General features: G+C 44.4%; 1 protein-coding gene across 1 annotated transcript in view; it reads left to right on the forward strand.

The window, feature by feature from the left end:
• Positions 1-525: 525 nt before the first annotated feature.
• The window catches only part of RXRG (retinoid X receptor gamma), a 44453-nt gene continuing 19020 nt past the window's right edge, over positions 526-25958 (forward strand). The window contains 3 exon segments of the mRNA NM_001131352.1: positions 526-837; positions 16724-16971; positions 25678-25822. Coding sequence (NP_001124824.1) covers positions 789-837; positions 16724-16971; positions 25678-25822 — 442 coding nt within the window. The 5' untranslated portion in view covers positions 526-788.

Consider the following 25958-nt stretch of genomic DNA (forward strand, 5'->3'; position numbering starts at 1 on the left):
AACTCCCATTGTTAGAGCACAGATAAATGCTTCCGGCCACCCAAGCAGGAGAGGCCCACCTCAACTTAAGGGCTGCTCTGTTTTAGTTTTCCGTAGCTGGAGATTGAGTATCACGCTTTTCTAATCTTGTGCTTCTGAAATGGCCCTGTTCTCTCTTGAACCCTATCCCCTCCTCCTTTCACAGATCGAATACCAAGTACGTTGGACAGATAGAAGCTCGAATGAGAAAATGCATTTTTAATAAAATCCCATTGATTTTTGTGGATGCAAGTCAAGGAACAGGCACCTAAAGAGTCTTCCATCCCCTGCCGTCTCCCGCCTCTCTCCTGACCTACACCGGGCGGTCATACATCGATTGGCTTCCTAGATAATAGATCGTGCCACCCGGTAGGGACCTCTGGGGACGCGCTGGGAGCTGGAAGAGTCGCACGCAGCAGCCCAACCCTGAGTTAATCAAACTAGCAACAGGATCTCAAGCAGCAGCGACGGCGGTGGCAAGAGTAGCGGTGACGGCGGCGGCGGCGGCGGCAGCATTATGCGTGATTACTGACAGGCACCAGCTGCTGCCGCCACAGCCGTCTCAAACGCACTATGTGGACTCTCCGATCTAGAGGCAGATTCCTGACTAATCCCAGAGGGTTGGCCCAGCCTGTGCTCCCCGGGCTGCTAGGAAGCGATGACCACTCTTGTTAGCCCAAGTTGAAGAAAGCCGGGCTGTGCCTGGGAGCCGAGCGAGGCAGTAATATTTAGAAGCTGCACAGGAGAGGAACATGAACTGAAGAGTAAACATGTATGGAAATTATTCTCACTTCATGAAGTTTCCCGCAGGCTATGGAGGTAAGTATCTCCCTTGGGCTTCACTGCGCGGACCTGTATGAGAGACTGAGAAGAAATTGGGAAATACGAATGACTGGATTAGTATTGAATTAAAAGGAGAACATATATGTTTATATGCATATATAGTGTGTATATAGCATTTCAGCGTGTGTGTGCACGCGTGCATGAGAGAGAGAGGAGAGGAGGAGAGAATGGTCTGTAGGTGAGGATACGTTTGCATATCAGAATGAGGATATGTGGATATTCTAAGGAGAGAGTAAACCAACATGCTTGAGAATGTGTCTGAGACAAAGATAGAATAAGAGCATTGTTATAACTCAGTGTGTTTGTGTGGGTGTGAAAAGTGGAAGAGTTAACAGGGAATTACTATGATGTTCCTATTAGCCAACTTGTAATGAGAAAAAAATGTGATTAAAAAGGTTTTGCTTATCTTGAGGGTTCCTGGGATACTTTGTAACAAGGGCATGATTGTTTTACTCAAAAGCAGATTTCCCTTTAATTGGATTTTTAAAAAGAAAACATAGTGCTTTAATTTGCTACTGTGTTTTCCTTCCCCTGTTTTCTTTCCTTTTGATTTGCTAATAGCCTCTTCTCTCCTCCCCTGCTGCTGCCCCCAATTCTACTGCAAGGGTTGCTGCAATCACTTCCACTCTGGGGGTAGAGATCTGGGGATGGGGGGTTGGGGCACTTAGAGAATTGGCAAACTGAAGATTCAAGTCACTGTGCCAGGCAGGGCAGCCCAGTCACACTTCACAGAAGCTTCCGGAGACTAGGTCCTCAGGCTGCTTTAACGCCCAAGCACATCCGTCCCAAGGATCCCCTGATTTAGTGACAGAAACAGTACAGCCGCCCAGCTCTGAGTAAATGGAAGCAACAGCTGACCAACTGGCCTCTCGCTTGTCAGTTGGAGGCATGTAGCTTATGTTGTTGGGAGCCAAAGGAAGATTCTGGCAGGCAAGACAGCAGAAATTCTTATAAGGTCTTGAGAATTGAAAAGTCCCTGCTCTCCAGACTTCCTTCGTGGACCAATTCATCTGAAGGCTTGGGAGTAAAGCTTACCTAACTTGGCTGGGCAGAACCCTCTGGGAGGCATGGTGAAACACTGCAAGGTAGAAGTGATCTCTGTCACCAGGAGGTGTTAGACCTGGGAGTTTGCACATTCATTCAGGGTAGTTTTTATGAGGCAGGCATGGTGTTGGGCACTGGGAATACAAATATGAATGAAATACAGTCTCTGCTCTTTGGGACTGGCACAGGCTTGTTACACAGACACATTATAATACTGCATGATGTGTGTAATAGCAAACGTAGGTTGTACTTGGACTTGGGGTGAGGGCCATGGAAATGTTCCCGAGGTGGTGTTCAAGTTCTTTGGGCCAGTCTGATGACAGAGTGAGAGTGGTGGCCGATGCTGTGAACTGGGCATTTGATCTCTAGTCTATGGTTGGGCTCCAGATGTGAAAACCCTCTTCAATTCCCACCTCAGTCCCATTCAGAGCTGAGAATTGCTTTTTCCTTTACATCTTAGTTCATTTGTAAGAGGTGCATGCTCATTTTCGGCCAGATTCTTGGGCCCCCCAAGGTCTGTGAGACTATGGCTTCATTAATGCCAAAGAGACCCTTGGAGATAGTTGGGGTGAATAAAAGGGTTGAAGCTAGAAAGACTTAGGGAGAGAACTAAAGTAAGAGCCAGAGAAAGAAGATCTAGTTAAAATTCCATGGGGTCTGGAATCTTGGATTGTTAGCATCCTAAGGACCTGAAACAGCATCTTAGGCTCTCATCTTATAGATGTGTAAACTGAGGCTCAAAGGAAGGCAGGGACTAGTCCAAATTTATATGGGGCTGAGCTGCAGAACACTTCCAGAAAAGTCCCTTACTCAAATTTATAATATTATTGCTTTAATATAGTGAAAAGAGCACGAGGAGGAAGAGGAGGCAGGAAGAGGTAGTGTGCTGAGTTTGGTTCCCAGTTTTTCACTTACTAGCTGTGTGACCTTAGGCAAGCTAGTGAACCTCTCTGAGCCTTAGCACCTTTCTCTCTAAAATGGGATTTATAATCTCATCCTTAGAGTATTGTGAAAATTAAATGAGCTAGCATGTGAAAAACAGCTGCTATAGTGTTGTCCATATATTTGCTACCTAATACAATATTTTCTTCCCCTCTATTTTACTCAGGGACTAACATGCAAAATAGTTAAAAATCAGACATTATTGTAAAATAATAAATAAGGAATCTGGGAAAGTAAAATTAAATCCACAAAGACCCTCATATTTTGCTGGCACAGATTTTCATAATTGTGGGGGCTCTGGTATTTAGTGTAATTAGATTTCAGATAGAAGGAAACACAATGGTTCAGCTATGGAAGGAAATAGTTCAGTATAGTATAGGGAACTTGAGGGGAAAGGGTCATGTAGGTTGTCTACATGTCTCCTCTAAAGCTGCTTTTCTATGTCATACTTGAGGGAGGAGAACAATTATTTTGTTTAGTTCTGTTGAGGTTTTCCATTTTGTTGGCATGCGCCAGTTAAGAGGAGGCCTAAATGCTGAGCCAAAGGACTCTGCCCCCATCTGCAGGGAGGTCTGTTTGAGAGCTTTCTGTGATGAGGGAGAGGGACAGAGGACTCACAAGCAGGCACAGGGGAAAGCAGGATTAGAGTGGACGTCACCTTTGGCCTCTAACCTCCCCTGCCACAGTGCAGCAAGTTGCACTGCACTTATTAAAATATTTGGTATATAACCCCCTGCCCTGTTACATATTAGCACATGGAATTACAGAGGGCCCCCATGATTCGTATAAGAGTCTCCAGGGAAGCAAAGTCACCTTTTGGAAATAACACCTGAGATTTTTGTCTGGGATCATGCTTACTAGATGTCAGAGCATCATCTGATCAGTGAGCAACAGATTGCTCAAACTGGCCAAAGTGTGGTGGCTACCTGTTGGCTCCACGAAGGTGCCCAATCTCCCAGCTTTGGGCCCTACCATGTGATGATGAGAGAAACCTTCTTTTCTCCTTCTCTGCCAAGTCCAGTGTTTGCCAGCTGCTCAGTAATAGGTTTGTTTTTCTGGGATGAGACAGTTGCTGCCTCTTAGAAGATGGCAAAACAAAGCCTGTAATCCCCCCATCCAATTGTGCAGTAATCCTCAGGGTGAGAAGGAGATCAGGGAGAGAGAGGACTTCTCTCATTTCATTTAACAAACACACTGTAACACTAATGCTTGCTACCATTGTAAGCACTTTACCAGCCTCGGCTCATGTAATCCTCATAACCATCTTAAGAGTAGGTACTGTTACCATTGTTCTCATACTCCTTTTAGAGATGAAGAAACAGAGGAATTGAGAGGTGAAATAACTTGCTTAAGGTCTTTTAGCTAGAAAATGGCACAGCCAGGGATTTGAACCCAGGCAGACTAGCTCCCAGAGTTCACACTGCTGAGCTGCCTCTCACAGCTTCTGTGAGTGACACATTTGCTCTGCAAAGCCAGGGGCAGCGGCACACCCCCAGGGAGCTCCTGGTGCTCCAATACAACCTCAGAAATGCAGCCTCAGCACTGACTGGTTGTTGCAGGCCCAATGGGCTGGCCATTGAGGAATAAGCCACCGGATAGGTTAAGAGCAACAGTGATCTCTGCAGAATTAATTGGTGGCTTCTCTTGGGTACATACTTATTTGCAAGAGTCCTGTCCAACTGACCCTGACCATTCATGTAGAATAGTTGCTTTTTCACTTGAAAATAGCCATAGAGAAGGGGTTGAGTTGGACCTGCTTGTATGTGTGCATGTGCACATGTGTGTATATGCTAGAACATATTTTTCCCCTCCACAGATACGTGGGTGGCTAATTGGAACCTATCATGGGCATAAGTGGTTAAGGTTTATGTGGAAAGGAGTAACTGTTTATGAGATTTACGAAGGAACATATTTAGTATAAACTATTTTCTAAAACATTTACAATCTCACCAAGAGATAGAGAGCTGAATAGCAACTGGGGGAAGAAATTGTGCAAAGAGTAATCTAAATGCCCCACCTCTTCCTTCCCCTCATTATGAAGCTTCTAGGTCTGCAGAGAACTTAGCCACCAGCTTTGGATGGCGGGTGTGCCAGGGGCTCCCAGAGGAAGCTGGTGTTTTCTCCTCTTTTTAAAAGTAGAAGACACAGAGGCCCAAGGAATGAAGTTAATTTTCTAGAATGCATGGGCTTTGGTGGCTCTCATGAGATTGACTCAGCCCTGGCTCAGTGATCCTCAGAAAGAAGTGAAAATACAGGTTGAGTATCCCTAATCCAAGCATCTAAAATCTGAAATGCTTCAAAATCCAGAACTTTTTGAATGCCAATATGATGCTCAAAGGAAATGCTCATCGGAGCATTTTGGATTTCAGATTTCTGGATTATAGATGCTCAATTGGTAAGTATAATGCAAATATTCCCCCCCCCAAAAAAAATCCAAAATCCAAAACGCTTCTGGTGCTAAGCATTTTGGATAAGAGATACTTAACCTGTATCAACTCGTTTCATAACTAAAACACAACTTTAAGGTCGGTGGTTTTATTACCCCCATTATACAGATGCAAAAACTGGGGGACAGAGAAATTAATAATTTGCCGAAGGGAACTTGGCTAATAAATGATAAAAGTGGCATTTGAATATGAGGAAAAGCAGCAGATCTGGATTTTAATCCCAGCTCTACCATGTACTATACTGTACTACTCTGTAAATTCTTACAGCAGTTACCCAGCACAGACCTTCCTGCCCCTTCCCAATTCAATACTTGGCCTCTCCCAGGATTTTGACCCTGGGCCAACTAGAACACTCCACATCTTGACTCTAGCTCTTCACAATTCAACCCCCAGTTTGGGTTCCCCTCCTCAGGGCTCCCAGCCTAGCCTAATCTTCTTCTCCCTCCTCTTTCCACATAAGAGCCACTCAGACACCAGGGATTAGCTAATATGCATTTCTTATATTTGAATTATTATCAGCATATTCAAGGGTACTTTCTCATAAACATTTAGGCTGCACTGAGTATAACTGCATTATACTGAGATGGAATGGGAAGGTATTTTATAACTGTTTTACTGGTGCGAAGCTTTACATTTTAACCGATGTAGAAAACAAGATGTTAGACATTAAATTTCCTGTGAATGGGGAGCAGAGAGAAGCTTTCTTCTGATGGGAAGGAAACCTTCTCTGCTACGGAAGCCCTTTCTGGCTTCCTCAGTGGGGGAAAATCAGGGAATGTGTTGGAGAGTGGAGAGCATGTAGAAGAGGCCCTCCTTCTGCCCCCGGAGGCTCAGCCCTCTCAGCCTCTCAGTGGGAATGTGAGAATGAAAACATGCATTAGCTGATGGGTTGACGCTGCTGCATGCTTCACGCAACCCCAGTTCGGACCAGCTGGCTAGCCTTTCGAAGCCGCACAGGGCAGTTCCACCTGGATTCATGTAGCCCCCAGAGAAGGGCTGACGAGCTGCTCAGGGTGGGAGCTGGGGTTGCTTCTAGTGCTTGAAGGAAGGGGGAGGGAGAGAGTGGCATCCCTGCCTCTCTCCCTCTCCTCCACCCCCCTCCTCCCCTCGCTCCCACTCCTCCCATCTTCCTCCACCCCCGCCCCCCTCCCCTAAAATCTGTAATGATGGAGGTAGTGAAAAGCAGGGAAAGATTGATAATCAGCCTCATTATTACCAGCATTATATATAATTATAGCAAAACCTCACTCATTTGGATCAATTGAGAGAAAAATCAGTCTAAATTCGTGACAAGTTGGCAGATTACTTTTAAATTACAATTTTATTACTTCTAAGTAACACATGTGAACAGTTTGTGTTTCAAGTACCACAAGCTAATGGTTACTCAGTGGGGATTTTAGAAAACCTGCTTTAAAAGATTCTTTTGTAATTAACACCCCGTTAATATGCCAATGTGCTCCTACTATGCTTTTTAAATTGCTTGAAAACATATGTATCTTAAATAGGCTCAACACTTCTACCATCTTATTTGCTTAACAAACCTTTTTTGTTATTATTTTGTGAATGAACAAATACAAACTAGTTTATACCGTGACCAATTTAGTCACCACTCTGAATTAATTATGTTGTAAATTAATAAGACCGTGTCGGTTGTTTTTGTTTAGAAACCAGACTTTTAGAACTTGAAGAACCACCTCATTTTATAGAAGAGAGGTTGAGAGACTTGCCCAAGGCCATATAGGCAAAAACAGCAGGTCTTCTGGCTCCTGGGTCCAAGTTTATTCCATCTGCTACAAAATGCCTTACATTCCTAAAACTCTTTATAAATATGTGCTATTTATTTCCATACCAATCACTGGGTTATCAGTCAAAAAACATTTGTTGAGTGCCTATTCTGTGCTAAGCCCTGTGCTTAATCCCCATATAATGGGGATAATAAAACTACCGACCTTAAAGTGGTGTTGTAGTTATGAAATGAGTTGATGCAAGTTAAGTGTCCCTTATCCAAAATGCTTAACACCAGAAGTGTTTTAGATTTGGGATTTTTTTTATTTTGGAATATGTGCATTATACTTACCAATTGAGCATCTATAATCCAGAAATCTGAAATCCAAAATGCTCCAATGAGCATTTCCTTTGAGCATCATATTGGCATTCAAAAAGTTCTGGATTTTGAAGCATTTCAGATTTTAGATGCTTGGATTAGGGATACTCAACCTGTATTTTCACTTTTTTTCTGAGGATCACTGAGCCAGGGCTGAGTCAATCTCAGCACAACAGATAGAGGGGCCCCTCCTGGAGGCCACCGTCTATTTCATTCAAACTTCCAACTGACAGTGTAGTCCATAAGGCAGAAATTATTCCCATTAGACAGATTAGGAAACTGAGGTTTAGAGTGATAAAGTGGCCCTTTTGAGGGCTTGCTGCAAATTATTATAGACCTAGAATTTGAGTCTAGTCTAGCAGAATTTCTGTGAACATTTCTGCATATAATTAATGACATTTTGCTTGCACACCACCTTTCCCAGCCAGCACCAAATTATAGACCTTGCTGGTACAGATGGACATTATGCCATCCCTAACAAATGAGAGGCTCCAGGGGATCCTGCTAACGAGGACCGACTGGCTGTCCCTTTAAGCCAATTCCGTATACTGGTACATCATGTACCCGTTAGTCCACGAAGGCAGATGTCAATGAGTGTTTGAAGCAGATGTCAATGAGGGTGCCCCCAGTTCTCCTCTCGTTCCTAAAGTCCTTGAACATCAATTATGTGCATACCCAGCTCTTGAATCCATGACCTCTGTCCATTACTCTCTCTGGATTTCTTGTTCAGATAGGCTCTCTCTATCTGAACAGGGCAATCTCTATAGATTGTCTTCTAAAGAGAGCAGTCTCTTAAAATAAAGCGAACTATATTCCTAGTCCCATGTTACCATTGGGTAATATTCAGAACATTATCTGTTCTCAGGTTCTAAATCTCTGAATTCTTTGAATCCATTCACTTAAACTCAGCCCTAAGAAAAATGTGCAGAAATAATTAATCTCCAAATATTTTGAAGACGTCAGAGCTTGTAACTAGTTTGTACATTCTGCCAGGGCAGGGAATGGGCTTCATGCTCTTGGTGTCTTACACAGCCCATATACAAGCAGATGCTTAGCCAGGCATGCTGGCTGACTGACTGACTGGCATTCTTCTCGGTCTAGGATGTTCTTCCCCTGCTCTCCAACCTCTGCTCTCCACATTGCTAGGGCTGTGAAAACAGATACTGTGAGCCCTGAACCCTCCAGGAGGCTGCTTCCCCATGACACTAGTGAGCAGTAAAATGAAAAGGAGGAGCAAAGGAGATGTTGAGTCACAGAGATGAAACCCAGGCAACCAAGCCTAGAAGAAACACTCCAAAATATTCATTAAGTACTTTGTTTCCCATTCCTCTGACATCTTGTAAATGCTTTTTGAATTAAAGATGATAACAGGCTTTTCTACTTTTCAAGTTTGGATGTTAATTCTGAAATCCTACCAGGAGTTTGGGATTGATCTTTAACCTTGAAACTCTTGCTGTCCCCTACTTCTGTCCCCATCTGGTTACAGTAGCTGATAAAAGAGGGCAAGGAACTCCAGGTTGTTCCATTTGCATTTGAGGAAATGGAGGGGGTCAGGACTTCTCAAGGTCACTGCCTGGAGTGAGGGTCTCCTGAAAATGATAGGAGTTGGAAGTCCCAGGTCACGGCTCTCTTTCTGTCTGACCTCATGAGTGCCTGCCCTGGGATGATTTGTTAAAACATAGTTATCTGAAAATGGTGCTCCCTCCGAGGCAGAATCCATGTCTTATTTACTTTGTCAGCATCTCATAGTGTGCTGTCTGACACTTTAAGAACAGGCGAATCTCCTCTAAGAAAAGGGTACATACCAAATTCTAGCTAAATTTAGTGCCATAGTCTCCAGATTTTCTATAGAAAAGGGAACTAACTTTTATTATGTGTTTACAATTTTCCAGGCTTGATTTTATTTAACCCTCACACTGTGGAAGGTTAACCCTTACCCCATGTGGCTGGTGGCATTGAGCTATTTTACCAAAGGGTGGGAGGAGGACTCACTGTGGTTCAGCCCCCTCTCCTCCCCTTCCTGCCACCCTAGGTGGCTCCAAGGGGACTCAGGGAAACTCAGTTTGAAGACCACAAACAGCCGCAGGTCATGGGCAAGCCATACCTCCTTTCCCCAGTGTCCTTGCTTGTAACTGAGGGGTTGAACTCGATGATCTGCAGGCCCCTCTGTGTAGCTTTGACAGTCAATCCAGCTCTGTGACAGGGAAGCTGGAGGAAGAGCAGTGTGGAGCTAAGGTGTTGGGGATCACTGCTAACTGAAGAGCAATCAGAAATGGTAATGGTAGTAAAACTTCTCCAGAATGATCCCCTAGAGGTCTGCAAGCTTATTGGAATGCAGCCACATCTGTGTGCATTAGCTTACGCATTGACTGTGGCTGCTTTCACACTACAGAGGATATTGTGAGTAGTTGTCACAGAGATGGTACAGCCGGCAAGACTGAAATGCTTACTGTCTGACCTTTGAAAGAAAAAGTGTGCCAACCTCTACTCCAGAATGCAAAATTGAGTTTCACATATTAAAATAAATTGAGGTCCACCTGGAAAAGTATTTTAATCCTTGTTTTATTAGCACCTTTGGGGGCCCAGTCCCCTGCCCCTAGTCATTTTGTTCATTTGGTGCAATTATGTATGTTCAAAAGGAAAAGAATGCATTATGATCCATAAGTAAGTTGTGAAGAGCATAGGGTAAGAATTGAGTATCTTAGTTGTTCTTACACATAATCCACCCGTTTGGGGCTTATCTGAGCTTACCTTCCACTATCTCCCCTCCACCCTGGCAAGTGGCAAGCGCAGTGCAGGAGTTCAGCACAGTGGCCCTGGCACAAGACTGCCTGGATTTGGATCCTGGCCCTGCTCTTTACCAGCTAGGGGGTCTTGGGCAGTTTGCTCAATCTCCCTGTGGCTCCACTTTCCTGTCAGTAAAAGGCGGATGAGGATACTAATAGTACCTTATTTCCAAGCGCCCTTGAGAATATGGTACATGTTCTCAAGATGTACCATAGGTACATGTTCCAAGGGCATGCCATGCCCTTGGAAGGGTGCGTGGCACATAGAAGGTGCCTAATAAATGTTAGCCACTCCAAGCTGAGTATCCCTTATTGGAAATGCTTGTGAATCAAGATATTTCAGATTTTGAATCTTCTTTTGATTTTGTGATATTTACATTATGTACTTACTGGTTTTGCATTCCTAATCCAAAAATCCCAAATACTCCAGTGAACATTTCTTTTGAGAGTCATGTCAGTGCTCAAAAAGTTTTGGATTTTGGAGCATTTTGGATTTGGGATTTCTAAATTAGAGATGCTCAACATGTAAAAAGTGTTTAGAACCATGTCTGGCTTGTGGCAATTGTTCAGTAAATATAAGTTATTGTTATTGTTACACAACGGAGGAGGTGACAGTCAGTTGTTGGTTGAAGTGCCTGTGCCTGGCAATCTCCTGCCGACCTTGCTTGGCAGCATGTCTGTGTTAAGAGCCAAGCAGGGAAAGGATATATGAGTAAGTTTGCTGCAGACAAAGAAAAACAAGCCAGATGTCTGAGAATCCTATGATTGTTGGGCCTTCACACCATATCCCTCTACTGGAGGAACAGAGGCAGGCTTTGGTGTGTGACATTTCCACCGTGGGAGAGATCAGAGTGGGATAGGGCCCCATGGTGCTCCCGTGACTTCATATGGAGACTCCTGACTCTGAAAAATGCCAAGTCTTTAGCTCTGTCCCTTTCCCCATGGGTGGGCATTAGCCATTATCAATGATTCATTACAAGTTTCCATCCAACCTGAAGAGGGTTGCTAATGGGAGAGCAAACTCTCTACCCTTCCTGGCACAGCAGCAAAGGGGTGGAAACACCAGGCCATTTGCTCCCTTGTCTGGCCAGTCAGAAAAACTGCATGCTTGACATTTTGCTTTTATTGGCTGAGGATGAGGTTGCTAAGCAACTTCCTTACCTTGGTAAGAATTCTGTAGTTCTAAGTACCCTGGCTTTTGTGTCCCCTTTCTCAGTAAGTCTCTCTTTCTCTCTCTCTCTCTCTGACACAAACACACACACACACACACACACATGCAATTCATTGTTTAGAGATTGTGGTTCTGGTAAACATCAGGGACATTGCTTTCTTATGCAAATAATTTCTGTTGGTAAACTTTATACCTAGTTATATACATTAATTAACAAAAAATTAATGGACCTCATAGTCTCAGGAGCTCTCAGCAGTCCTCTGAATTAGGCCTATTTGTCTCAATTTATGAATGAGGAAACTGCAGTTTACAGAGGTCATGTTCGGTGCTCAAATTTACATAGCTGGAAAGTGGCAGAACCTCAACCTAGAACTCTGACTTCTGAGCTGTTATCTCCTCCTCAGTCCTGCATCCCTGAAGCCATAATGCCATCAATGCACACAGGGACTTCTGGAGTCATTGTAGAGTTATGCACTGTACAGATTCCCTTCTCAGCTTTGGCTCCTGGTGACACTCTTAGCACCTTTAATTGGAATGCCAAATGGTTTGAAGGCCTAACATAGTCCAATTGATGGTGACAGGTACCCCTCAGCATCTGGTCCAGACTCAGACCATTCCAGACCACCAACATCTGCACTTCTTTCTTTTCAATGCCAATGAGCCATGTCCTACCCAATGCTCATGAAACATTAGTGCTGGAAGGGATCTTTCAGGTGACTGAGTGCCAGCTCCTTACTGGGGGAAATGAAAACCAGGAGTATGCGATGCTATTCTTGGGTATGTTACCAGGATAGAAGAAAACCTTTTGAGGAAATCCATTAGTGCTTTTTCATTAGATAAGTTATTTTGTAAATAAAATCATTGCCTGAGCAAAGAGAATGAACTCTACAGAATACAGACTTGCTGCATTTTCCAGGCATCTGGCATAGGTGGCTGGAAGATCAAGAGGGCCCAGGGGAAGGCAGGGAGCAAGGTTGATGGGATGGCGGGGCCAGGCGTCATGCCACAGAGTGAATTGGGCTGAGAGACTGGATCAGGCCATTTGTGCTGCTGGTGTCTTATGCTACAAAATACCTCAGACTAGGTAATTTATAAATAATAGGAATTTATTGCTCACAGTTCTGGAGACTTGGAAGTTCAGGATCAAGGCACGAGCAGGTTCGTGTCTGGTGAGGGCCACTCTCTGCTTCCAAAGATGGTGCTTCACATGATGGAAGGGATGGAAAAATGGACAAATCATGCATCCTCTGATGCAGAAGAGATGAAAGGGCCAAGTAGTTCACTGAAGTCCTCTCTTATAAGGGCATTAATCCCATTTATGAGGGTGGAGCCCTCATGGCCTACTCACCTCCAAAAGACCCCACCTGTTACTACTCTCTTACGGTTTAAATTCCAACACAAATTTTGGAAGGACACATCCATTCAAATCATTGCAAGGACCAAAAGGGAGCATTAGGGAAAACCTTGACTTCAGATTTGGACTAGACTTATCCTAGGCTGAGGGCTAGACAGAGTCTATCCTGGATAAATTTGCAATAAACACCACTCATCCTTCAAACAGGAGCCTGCCTACTTGCAGCTGGTGCTGAAGGGAAACCTGTCAGTTTTCTGCCCAGTTCAGAGCTTAACCAGAAGACTCTCGGTGGGGAAGGAAAAGAAATAAGATATAATCAGGTATCTGGAAAACTGGTGGTGCCTTTTGGTATTGGCTGCCGTTTCCATGGGGCTGTGGAAAAATAAAAAAAAAAAAGGACTGAGAGAGGCTGACAAAAACATCACAGACAGGTATGCATTAGTGTCTATTTGGGAGAATAGATAAATTTTCCATTGAGAAACACTGTTGTCATAAAAGTTATTGTTTTCTAACTTGTCTAAAAGCAAAGCTATTTATTTCTAAGAACTACTGGGACATTGTGAGAGGCAAAGAACTAAAATGCATTTGTCTAAGATGTATTTGTCTTTTAAAATTCTATTTTATTTTTTAAAATGTAGTTATAAAATAGCCCACCTCTTCTGGGTCATTGACTCAACAGAAATAAATCATATTTTAAAGGCCATTGAGAACCAAACTGTAACTCATTATTTCATTGTATCTCAACAATGTACCATTCTCACCACTGCGCTAAGTAGTCAAGTTAACTTACTTCTTATTAATAATGATAACAACAACAAAAATGTACTTTAAGTTTCAAATCACTTTCACATCATTATCTCATTTTATTTTTGAAACAACTCATGAGTTCTTCAAATTCCATATTTGTATATTTTTGTGCAGGTTGATGTTTCTTAAACATCATTTCTTTGCATACTATTTTCATGATATTTTATATATCCTCTGTGCTTAGCCTTTTTCTTAAATCAATTTACTGTTTTAAGAAAGCTTAAATAGCTATCTTTAGGGAGATAATTTTATAACAAAAAATGAGAGCTCAGTCCCTCCCTATAAACAAAAGGAAACAGAAAACATAAATATAAAACTATTAATTTTTTTTTAAATTTTGCTGACATACCACTTAAAATGCCCTTTGTCACTGGTGGCAGAGGGACCACACCCTGGAATTCTTGGGTTGATGAGTGTGAAGCAAACTCTTGCTCTTGCCTGTGCCCTCAATCTAGGCCTGATGTCAGGCTTTGGTTCTTGACCCTGAGGATAAAGAAATAGAAGGCGCAGTCTCTCTGAGATCTGTTTAAAGCAGAATAAAAAGGAAAGTTGCAGGGTGGTCTGGTCTGTTTTTGGCAAGCCTAAGCAAGAAGGAAAAGTCAATTTCCTTCAGATAGCTTGGTCATGGGGGAAGGACAGCTGTCTTCCCAGTGGAGTTCATGGCTCCTCACCCATTGAGTCAGGGCTGGCTCCTAACTCACCTGTCACACTTTATCTTAGTAACAGACTCAAGGTATACATTGGTCTCGTTAAATGTCACAGCCCCCAGGGCCTCAGAAGAGTCTAAAACTGCTCTTTCCAATGAGTGGCCATCTGAAGAGTCTCGGTTTTCTTGGCTTTGAGTTCTTTAGCACTGCCCTCTTTTCTCTCCTTCAGATGAACTTTCAGCTTGAGATCATTTCATAATTGAGTCATCTTGTACTCTTGGTGCAGATGGCTCTCCAATCATCTTTGCTGTCCTTGACAACAAACACAGAGGAGAGCGTGGGTTTCAGATTGGCAATTTGAATCGATGCTTTGCCACTAACTACCTGGGCAGTGCCAGGTAATCTGATAGAGATGCAGAAACACAACTGGACATGGTTTTTTCCTTTTTGTTTAGTGGGAAAGACAGGGAGTAAACAAATATGGTGATACAGTATAACAAATGCTAAGATACGAGTAGGAACAGACAGTTTTAGGAAACAAAAAAGGGCAGGAAACCAGACCAGGAACACCAGGAAAAGCTTCCTGGAGGAGGTGGCACTTGAGTTAGACCTTGAAGGTTGAATAAGAGCTTCTAGACAATGGAGGCAGAGGTAAGTCATCCTGGAACTGGAAATGGTATGGGGTTAGATGGAGCCTAAGTTTTCTCATCTGCAAAAGGCTGAAATGATTTTCATAGGCTTATTGTCAGGATAAAGAGTTATGGAAACTGCCTGATGCTATTGAGGAGACATAATAAATGTTTGAGTTATTCATTTTAACCACTTTGCCATGTCCCTGCGGGCCCACAGCATGTGTTTTCTCCTTGATTGTGGTACTTAGGACATGGGGTATTGGGACTTATCTGTTTATGAGGCAATTGTCCCTGATAGACCAAAGCTCCATATGTAGAATGACAAGAGGGTCACAGCTTCCTTGGAGTGACTTCCTTCCACAAGTAGCCCTCAACTAAGCTAGCGGAAGCTCCAAGAGAAACTGCAGGTTGACATTTTTTCCAGTGGGATATTTATGTTTAAGAATAGTTTCACAGTTATATTTCTGACACTTCCTGCTCTCCACCAGAACTTGAAAGAAGCCAGTTTCCCCTAGCATCCTACTCCTAACATTACACTTAGCACCCACTGATGTTGCCCAAAGGCTTAGGACAATGCCTTGCATGTAGTAGGCACTCAAGAAGTATTTGTTGGATGAATAATGAGCCACATAAAGTCAGGCATATGAGTTCCTCCACTTCTTATCCCATCTGCTTGGCAAGATGTCTGACCCACAGTAGGCATCTGAGAATGGGGTAGCTTCTCCAGCAGATCGTGCTTACTGAGCATTTAATCCTCTCCCTTTCTATCCACGTGGACAGCTTGGGTGCCATGGATATGCTGCGTGCAGCTACTGTGCACATGGCTTCTTTACATCTGTTCTTGCATGCTAGCTGCACAGGGATCTAGTGATGTGATCCACGGTGGGCTGCCCTGTGGTGTTTTCTAGTCTCTGCTTTGCTGCTACAGATCCTAAAGCTTATAGCTCCTCTCTTCTGGAGAGAATGTTCCATGTGGGGCTCCCAAGATGACAGGAGGGCACTCTCCTGTTTCATCTCGAGTTTGCTACTGACTACAGGGGAATGTGGGTTCAATTTATTGGAAGAAAGTGATACTGATGACCTCTTCACCCAGACCCTGTTCCACAGACACTTTTGGCGGCAGCATTCTATTCTTGGAGGCAGAAATGGTCTCGGCAGTCTGGTCTGCACTTGCCTTCCTATGCTTCCTGGGCCTCTGTGGCCATAAAGCCATGCCTAGCCATTCCAAGTTTTCTCCCCTGAGTGCTAATTAACCCTGTACTATAGAGAAGGACAGAACAAGAACATCATGTACATAAAGCTTCAATAGATATAGGAAACTAGGGATATGACAACAGCCACTGCCTTCCCCATCATTATTATGGAATGTGACTCCTGACGTCAGCGACTGTGTGCTCTTCAGCTCTGAATCCCCAGCACCTGGCACCCTAATAAATGTTTGTTGCATATAAATGAATGCATCTCAGCCCTGCCCCAATTATCAGAGCAATATGAGTTCTAGTCAGGGAATTCTGGAGCAGCCTGGGAACCTACTCACTCTCCCCATCGAGGTTTGGTATAGACTCACCTTCCCTGGCTGGCTGGCCCAGGCCACAGTCACTCAGGCCAGGGGCTTCCGGGCTGTGCCCCTTGTTGCACTGGCTGTGGATCCAGCATAGTCCAGAGTGGATTCCAAGCTAGGCCCCAGAGAACATCCATGCTTATTTCTGTCCTAGGGCAGGCCCTCTCCCCTCTGTGTCCCTCGAGTGAGCTTGTCTTTATACCACCAGGGTAGTGTAGGTGAGAGCGCCTAGGGCTAACAGGTGTGTAGGTGTGGCTAAAAGAGGGGCAGGATACAGGAAAGAAAGGTGGGGCTGGGCCTCTGTCCCCTAGGGCCCCTTTCCATGTTCCCCAACCTCCCACCATCTATATTCTTCTTCTCCTTATAGGCTCCCCTGGCCACACTGGCTCTACATCCATGAGCCCATCAGCAGCCTTGTCCACAGGGAAGCCAATGGACAGCCACCCCAGCTACACGGATACCCCAGTGAGTGCCCCACGGACTCTGAGTGCAGTGGGGACCCCCCTCAATGCCCTGGGCTCTCCATATCGAGTCATCACCTCTGCTATGGGCCCACCCTCAGGAGCACTGGCAGCGCCTCCAGGAATCAACTTGGTTGCCCCACCCAGCTCTCAGGTAAGTGTTCTTCCTCTCCAAGGCCTTTCCAGCCATCTTACATGGTTTCACCCAGGCTGCTCCTGGAGCAGAACCAGCACTCAGCAGGTGCATAATGCGTGCTTGCCAAAGGGTTTGGATGGTCTCTGCAGATGTCCCTCAGGCAGGGCCTTCATTGCATGTGTCCTCAGGCTGAGCAGTCCTGAAGAACTGACAACTCCTCATGGTCCAGGAGACTGTGACCAAAAGGGAGCCTCCCTTGTAGTTTTAGCGGCTCAGCCCTGGCTGTGATTTCAACATCTCTCAGCAGAATGGACCCCTTTTATTCTTTTCAATTCAATCATGAGCATTTATTGAGTCACTGAAGTGCCACGTGCTCTTGTTAAAGGCAGTGTAGAAATGATCAGGAAATGGCCATTGCTTTCCAGGAGCTTACAAATGAGAGGAGAAATAGGCAGGTATGTCAATGGATAAATTGAGAACAAGGCAGACTGCACTACATGCTGTCTCTGAGACTATGGGAGGTTGGAAAGGAAACTTTACCTTAATCTCGAGTGCCTTCTGCTATGATGGAGGAGAAGAGGTATGTGCATGGTACATGCTAGATTGCTACTCTGCAGAGCCTATAGGATGGCCGGATGTCTTTACTTCCTTCTAGCAACGCCACACTAAGGTCATCATCCTTCCCATCTTGTAGTGTTTGGCTATTGCTGCAGTAATGCTGCATAACAAAAATCCCCAAACACTTATCTTCTCACTCATATGTCTACCTTAGGCTAGGACAGATGGCTTTGCTTCAGATGGTGGGTGAGTGGGCTCAGCTGCAGGCTCCTCATATTTCAGTAGGAGTAGCAGCTACTTGGGGCATGCTTTTCTCATGGTGTATCATAGAAATGCAAAAGTCCAAACCCAATCCAGAAAGCACAGTGAAGCCTGTGCTCAAATCATGCCCACTAATATTCCATCAGCTTAAGAAAACCATATGACTGATTCAGGCCGGGCACGGTGGCTTATGCCTATAATCCTAGCACTTTGGGAGGCCGAAGTGGGCGGATCATGAGATCAGGAGATGGAGACCATCCTGGCTAATACAGTGAAACCCCGTCTCTACTAAAAATACAAAAAATTAGCTTGGTGTGGTGGCAGGTGCCTGTAATCCCAGCTACTCAGGAGGCTGAGGCAGGAGAATTGCTTGAGCCTGGGAGGCGGAGGTTGCAGTGAGCTGAGATAGTGCCACCGTGCCACTGCACTCCAGCTTGGGCAACAGAGTGAGACTCCGTCTGAAACAAAACAAAACAAAACAAAACATATGACAGATTCCAACACTGATGGGGCAAGGAAGAAGGCTGTGTCTATACTAGTGGGAGGTACTGCAGAGAAACAATGCAAAGAATATGAAGAATTAAAAGGAGTGAAGTATTAGGAACAATAATCTCATTTGCCATACCGTCATCTCTCCCTGTATAACAGCCAGAGTCCTTGCTGCCCCAACTACCAGCACACCTAGAGGCAGAACTGTCAGAGCGTTTGTGTGTCAACTTGACTGGGCCATAGGATGCCCTCATATTTGGTTAAACATTGTTCTGGATGTTTCTGAGAGGGTGTTTTTTGGATGAGATGAACATTTAAATAGGTAGACTGAGTAAAGGAGTTTGCCCTCCCTAATGTGAGTGGGCATCATCCAATCAGTGGAAGATCTGAATAGAACAAAAAAGCTCACCCTCCTCTGAGTAAGAGAACTTTCCTGTCTGATGACCTTTGAACTGTGCCGTCATTGTTTTTCCTGTCTCTGAACTTGAATTGAAGCATTTGCTCTTCCTGGGTCTCAAGCCTGCTGGCTTTTGGAGTATGCCATGAGCTTTTTTGGGTCTCCAGCTCACTGACTCACCCTGTGGATCTTGGGACTTATCAGCCTCCAAAATCATGTGAGACAATTGCTTATAATAAAATTTAAAATACACACACACACACACACACACACACACACACCTCCTATAGATTCTGTTTCTCTGGAGATCACTGACTAATGCAGTCCCAAAGCCTCCTTTGAATATAGTTTTGGAGAGGAGGAAGGGCTTCTTTTATGTCAGCATTTTCTGCTACTCCAGAGAGAACTTCAGTGACCATGCCTAGAGTCTTCTCTGAGACACCTCGTATTCTAGGGGTCTGAAAGCAAATTCATGTGGAGTTATAGCATAGAGCCAGTAAGGACTTCAAAAATGTATTGCTCCATAGATTAGATAATTTGGAGACGGCCTTCGAGATCAGCTAGTGTAGGGATTCCAGGAGCTGGGGCCAGTCAAGTAACACAGGTGAGTGAAGGAAGGGGTGTGTAAGTTAATGGGGCAGGTGTGGACTGTGGAGAGCTGCCCTGCTCCCTCAAAGCTGTTCAAATTCAAAGACTTTTAAAGCATTCCTCAGGCCAAATAAACTACTTTATTGGGTATAATTTGGCCAGTAATCTTCACCCCAGTTTCTAGTCTTATGGTTCTCACCTGTAGGACCTTTTTCAGAGTACACATTTCTCTCTCATCCCATATTTTGGCCCTTGTGAAGGTAGCAAAAGTCCCACAGGGGATCCTAACTGCCCCACTCTTGCTCAAATGAGGATCACTCATTCTGTCCAAACCCTTTATGCCACAAATGAAGTACCAAGACTTGGGGAGCCCAAGTGACTTGTGCAGCCTCACACGGTCAGTCAAAAACAGAGCCACAATGAAAACCTGTCCCCTGGCTTGCAGCCCTGTGTTCACAACCCTGCATTTGCCTAATGCTGTGATATATGCTGACTTGCACAGTGACCCCAAGATCTTCCTGTTGGCTGCCAAGGATTAAAAGATGGATAATCAGTGCTCCCGGGTAATCTTGTGGGAGAGGTGGCCACATTATGCAGATCCATTGCACTTCAGTGCTGCCTGTGTGCTGTCCTGGACGCAGGAGCAGACCTGAAGGGAGCAAAGAGAGGGACCTATAAACTGCTCAATATATATTCCTTAACCCCAGTGAGAGTATAAAACTGCTCAGAGGAGTGGGGATGGGGCAGCAGTGGGGGTGTACATGTATTTATGCCACCCCCACCCACTGTAATCAGCAGGGCCATTGATACCCTATGCTTCATAATGTATGAGGTTTGTTTATTTCCTTTCTTTCCTGTGAACAGAGTCCAGGAAGGCGAGTAAAATCTGGTAGTTAGAGACAGAAAGTACATTGTAGTTTTGGGATGAAAGTACAGTTTTGCAAAGAGCATTGACGTTCATCCCAATAACTATTTATGTGGACCTACTATGCATCAGGTACTAATTGATACTGTCCTAGGTTTTAGGGATAAGCACGGAATAAGGTGGCCAAGGTCTTTACTCTCATGGCAATCACACAATAGCAGGCAGGACAGGCCAAAACCTAAGGAATAAACAAGATAGTTTCAAATAAAAATCATAATATCTAAAAAGAAATAAAATAGGGTGAGGTGGTAGACAGATCCTGTGGGTAGGAATTGGGCAAGGCACCATCCCTCTGAGGCTGCTTTTAGCAACCACACTCAAGTCTGATTGAGCCAAACCTGGCCAGTCAATTCATCTTCAGAGCTGTGTGACTAGCAGGGCCGCTATTCCTGGACCATATGTCTGTACAGAGGGATTGGGGTTGAAAGGTCAGATGGAAGCTTTGGTCCTGGCCAACTGGGCTGTGTGCAGAGTCCAAGGCCAAGTTTGGCTTTGGGGAGCTATATTAAGCTTGCCAAGTGCTGGGGAAGCTCAGCAGCCTGAGACCCTAAGCAGTGTTCTGGGCTTGGGCTCTGGAACCACACTGCAGCAATGCTTTGCCCGGTTAACGAGATGACACTGGACAAAAGGCCTTGGTGTTAGCTACAGTGTGCTGGACTCTGGATCGTCTGGGCAGATTATTCCTATGCATCCTGCCTTCCTCACCCAGGACTGGTCTGAGAGGGATTCATGATGGAAACATGTTCATTCTGTGACCTGGGTCTCTTGTAAGTACAATTTGGGGGTGAAGGGAGGAGGAAGTGTCTAGGAGTGGGAGCAGCAGGCAGGACCAGTCTCCTCTGTGCTCTGTCATTTCATTGTTTGAGCTTCTCTTTTTGTGGTTGTTGGATTTTTGATCTTGAGGAGTAAAGAGATTGGAACTGGTACGATGAAGGCAGGAGTTGTGTAATCTTTTGCAAACCACTTTAACTCATTTCTGTTTCAGTTTCCTCTTCTTTATCGTGGGGTTACAAATACTTGCCCTGATTACCCTACAGGGATTTTTTTAGGCATGTCAAAGAAGATGTGGATTTAAAAATCACTTCTCAAGACATGCAATGCTCTATAGCAGTAACTTGGTATTATTAGGATTATTCCCAGGTGATAGTATTATACACTTAGGTAATTCAGGTGTACTGTGTTTCTGAGAGGTTCTAGAGAAGTCCATTTCAACAAGCATTTATTGAACCAGGCCCAGTACTGGGCACTGGAGATACCAAAAATGTGTATGAGATTTAATCCCTGTCCTGGGGAGCATCTAAGTGGAGTGATGCAATTTCTAAAGACATCAATATATCATTGGGAAGATATTTATGTACTTTGTAGATAATGTGATATAGGAAACATTTTTCTGAGTGTGTTTGTGTGTGTATGTTTGATACTGCATCTTTGTCAGCATGATGTCTGCTGGCTGGACTCCGCAACGGGCTTCACAGATCTTTGCAATACTCCTGTCCTTTTCTCCCGTCCTGAACTCTGCAGCCTGACCTGGGTTCTATCATTGCTAATTTCTGCTTAGATATTTATTGATAACTGAATTATTATCCTCTTAAGTCTGTTTGCATCTTTATAGAAAATGAATAAAAATTGCAAATGTTAGAGCTGGAATAGACCTTAAAGTTCATCTCTGATGATGATTTTAAAAAATTAAGTCATCAAGTCTTTTCTTCAGATGAAAGCATATTTGGAAGCCTGATATACACAAAAGATAAAAGCAGATCTGGTTGAGCCAGGGACAAAAGACTTGAAGCCTCAACCTTCCTCCCCACCCCCCCAGCGACACACACATTCACCTAGAAATGGGAAAATAGAGTCTTTGCTAAGTGAAGTGACCTGATTAGGAAGTCGCAGGTTTAGACCAAACCCATGTTGGAGGTCCAGGCTTATTACTCCTCATGATGAAGGCCCTAACTAGATTAAGGCTGTGCCACTATAAGAGTTCTGCTCCCTGGAATGGGAGTGCCTGCCTGCAGCCTAATCTTTGGTGGAAGGATTTGGGCTGAACACAGTTCAGAAATGCAGGACTCAGTGTTCAAGGATGGCTCCAGAAGCATGCAGAATGAATTGGTCCCTGGCTGAGTCTGCAAAAGGGAAGACAATCCAGCAGATAAGTATGTTTCTTTCCTGTTCTCAGGGAGCAGCCGGCTTGCATGCAGTAGCAGATAGGAGTTGCCTGGTGAATCCCGGCTCTAAAGTGCTTATTTCAGTAGACTGTTTCTAATGGAGCAAGACAGCCGGGACTGGGGGACTTGGGGACCAGGCAGCTAATGGGTTTATGCTCTGATGGCTGCCTTTGATCTCATCTGCCATTGCTCTGAGCCCAAAACAAACCCCAAGCCAGCCAGAGAGATGGACAGAGAAGACATCAACCAACCTGTCTCACTGCCCCTCCTGCCACTATCCACTCATGAAGAGGAGGAGTGTTGGAGAGGGGCTGCTGGCTCAGACTGGGGAGAAAGTGCCCCAAAGCAAGACCGCTCCTTCAGGGGCTCCTGGCCAAGGAGATGAGGAAGGAAGCTGCTAGGGCAGTTGAAGATTGAGGATCACCTCTCACCCAAGGCAGACAATGTGGTGAATGGGGAATGATGATCTGGGATCCAGGATCTCGGGGTTCTGGCTCCAAGCAGTCAGACCTGGTAAGGTACCTAACCTGGTATCTGGGCAGGTGCAATACCTTGGATGTCTCCTCTAATCTTTCCTCATGCTGTACTTCATTCACTATATTACTGAGATAGTTTCAGGTAATTATTTCTCTGCTCCAAGCCTCTAGTGGCTGCTTATTGCTTCCCAAACTAAATCCATTCTCCTAGCCAGGCAATTCAGCTTCTAGGCTTGGTCATAGCCCACTTCTCAGCATTATCTCCCATCCATCCACTGGACATGTTTGCTCCACAAACACTTGGGCTTCCCTCTACGCCTCTGCTCTCAAAGCCTTCTGCCCATCACTAGCCCATGCAAATCCTACCCATTTTTGAAGGCTGTCACGTCCCAGCTCAAATGCCTCTTCCTTCATGAAGCCTTCCCTGATCTCAACAGCATGTGATCTTTCCTTCCTGAATGATCCAAACTGACTTTTAATCACATTAATGGCCAATTCCTTGAGGCAGTGCCTGCATCTCCCTACGTTTTGGATCTCCATATTGTTCCTGAATAAACAAATGAATAAACCCACTTTAAGTCTCAATGTCCTTATCTGTAAATAGGAAGACCTCTTAGGGTTGTTGAGAGGATTAACATAATTAATTAGCAGTGAGCAAGCTTTCCATAGATGGTAGCAATGGCAATCATTACTCTCTGTGGTTGCTGCTGGGGCGGTGGAGCTGGTCCTGCTGGAGTTGGGGGTAAGAGGAAAAGGAAGGGTGAGGTCCCCTTGAACCTCAGGCAATGGTGGTTTCTTCCTTATTTCCATGACTTTTCTTGTCCCTCTGAGGACTTGGGGACAGAGCTGTGGTCAGCTAGAGGGCTCTCTCTGTGGGGTCATCTGACCTAAAGTTCTTCCATTTCATGAGTCGGATCCAAGTGCTAATCTCTGTTTCTTTGAGGCACTTGAGGAAAGTTATTGCCTAGAAGTCACACTATGGCAGTGGTTCTTAACCTTGGATGCACGTTAATGTCATCTGATGAAATGAAGAAATGCCAGAGCCAGCCAGGCACGGTGGCTCTCCCCTGTAATCCCAGCATTTTGGGAGGCCAAGACGGGCAGATTGCCTGAGGTCAGGAGTTCGAGACTAGTCTGACCAACATGGTGAAACCCTGTCTCTACCAAAAATACAAAAAAATTAGCTAAGTGTCGTGGCATGCTCCTGTAATGCCAGCTACTTGGGAGGCTGAGGCAGGGGAATTGCTTGAACCAGGGAGGTGAAGTTTGCAGTGAGCCGAGATGGCGCCACTGCACTCCAGCCTGGGTGACAGAGCGAGACTCCATCTCAAAAAAAGGAAAAAAAAAAAAAAAAGGTAGGCCAAGGCCCTACCTCAGACTCATGGAATCATAATCTCAAGACATGGATGGGGTCCATGTTTTTTTTCAAAGCCCCCAGGGTTGAGAACCAGTGTACTACATGAAAACAAAGCAAAATACTGGTTACAAGTTCCACATGTCTTCTCATAGCCTTGTATAAAAAAAGGGGTTGTGCAGGAAGAGAGAATTCTTCTATCACATATATTATTATGTGTCATTCATTATGCAAATTAATTTTTAAAAATTAACAGTGATGTTGATTTCAAAACAAAGCACCAAAGGCTGTGTCTTTTCTTTTTTGTATCCCTCATAGTGTTTAACCGAGAGCATCTGTTTGCCTTCTGCGCTCAACGAATATTTGCTTAGTGAATTGAAAAAGCTCGTGAATTTAGAAAGAACCTAGCTTAGGCTCTATTGTAGTTTCTGTTTTATTGAACCTTTCTTCTGTCCCAAAGGCCTTGAATAGAGAGGAAAATCGTACCTTTGATTCAGTTTGAGAATTATTGTCACTTTGGTTAGGCAATATGATTCAAAATTCAGACAAACCATGGGAAGTCAGTGGTTCCTAACCACTATACGTTTACCTCGTTAGACACTTATGCACATGCATATCCTGCACCACCTTCGTTTGAACTTGCTTGTAAGTGTTCTTATTTTTTTGTGCATGTTCAGACTCCTTGATGACATTGTACATTTTTGAGGAATGAGAGATACACCTTCTGGGTTTCTATTGCTGATTGGATGACTGGCTCAAATTTATTCAATTTGCTTTCTTTGGTGAATACAGGGGATACTTAGCCTCAGTTTCTGGGGAATCTTACCAAGAGCACTGGGAGATACAGGGATGGTGATGGGGAGCTGATATTAACTTACAATAAGGGATGTATTTGAGTTAGCATCTTCAGTGTGCTTGCAGAGATGACCATTACACATGTCCTTTTTCATTTTACTGTGAACTCCTTCTGTGTGTGTATTTTTCTTTGCCTTTGTACCCCAGAGCCTGGCACAGTGTCTGGCATGCTGAGTGCCCAGGGAATATCTGTTGATTGACTAATGAATGAATTTGCATTTTTTTCTTGGCTCTCTTAGAGTGTAAGTCTTTAGCCTGAGGGTCATAGTTCGTCTTGCAGCATGGCTGAATAGGCAGTCAATAGTTGATAAAAATTTTAAAATACACAGTTGACATTGTCCTGGGTGTGTAATTTGGCATGGATTTCTAGCTTAAATGAAACATATGAGTAAAATGAATAAAAGCAGAGAGACTCTAATGGAGATGTGTTATGATTTTTGGTTTAGGTTTTGGCTTCTAGAAATAATTTTGTTCCTCCTATGGCACTTTTATCCCTCCCTTAAGTTCATCTCACAGATAGGCAGTTTCAAATACTCTGTACTTGGAAACTGTTTCTTGAAATAGAACTTGTTTTTTCTTGAGTGTGCCCTCATTGCCTTAGGCCTTAGGGATTGAGTTTACTCTGGCTCTGTGCTTTACAGTATTTTTTTCTCTTGCAGCTAAATGTGGTCAACAGTGTCAGCAGTTCAGAGGACATCAAGCCCTTACCAGGGCTTCCCGGGATTGGAAACATGAACTACCCATCCACCAGCCCCGGATCTCTGGTTAAACACATCTGTGCCATCTGTGGAGACAGATCCTCAGGTACATGCAGAAGCAGACACTCCCTGAAAAGTGCCACAGAGAAGGGGCTGCTCACTGTCTGCCTGGATACTTTGTACTCAATGAAAGGAAAATGGCCCTTTAGGATGGGCTAACTGGGGACCCACTTATACATTTT

Source organism: Pongo abelii, chromosome 1, assembly GCF_028885655.2.
Source record: "Pongo abelii isolate AG06213 chromosome 1, NHGRI_mPonAbe1-v2.0_pri, whole genome shotgun sequence".
Taxonomy (NCBI): domain Eukaryota; kingdom Metazoa; phylum Chordata; class Mammalia; order Primates; family Hominidae; genus Pongo; species Pongo abelii.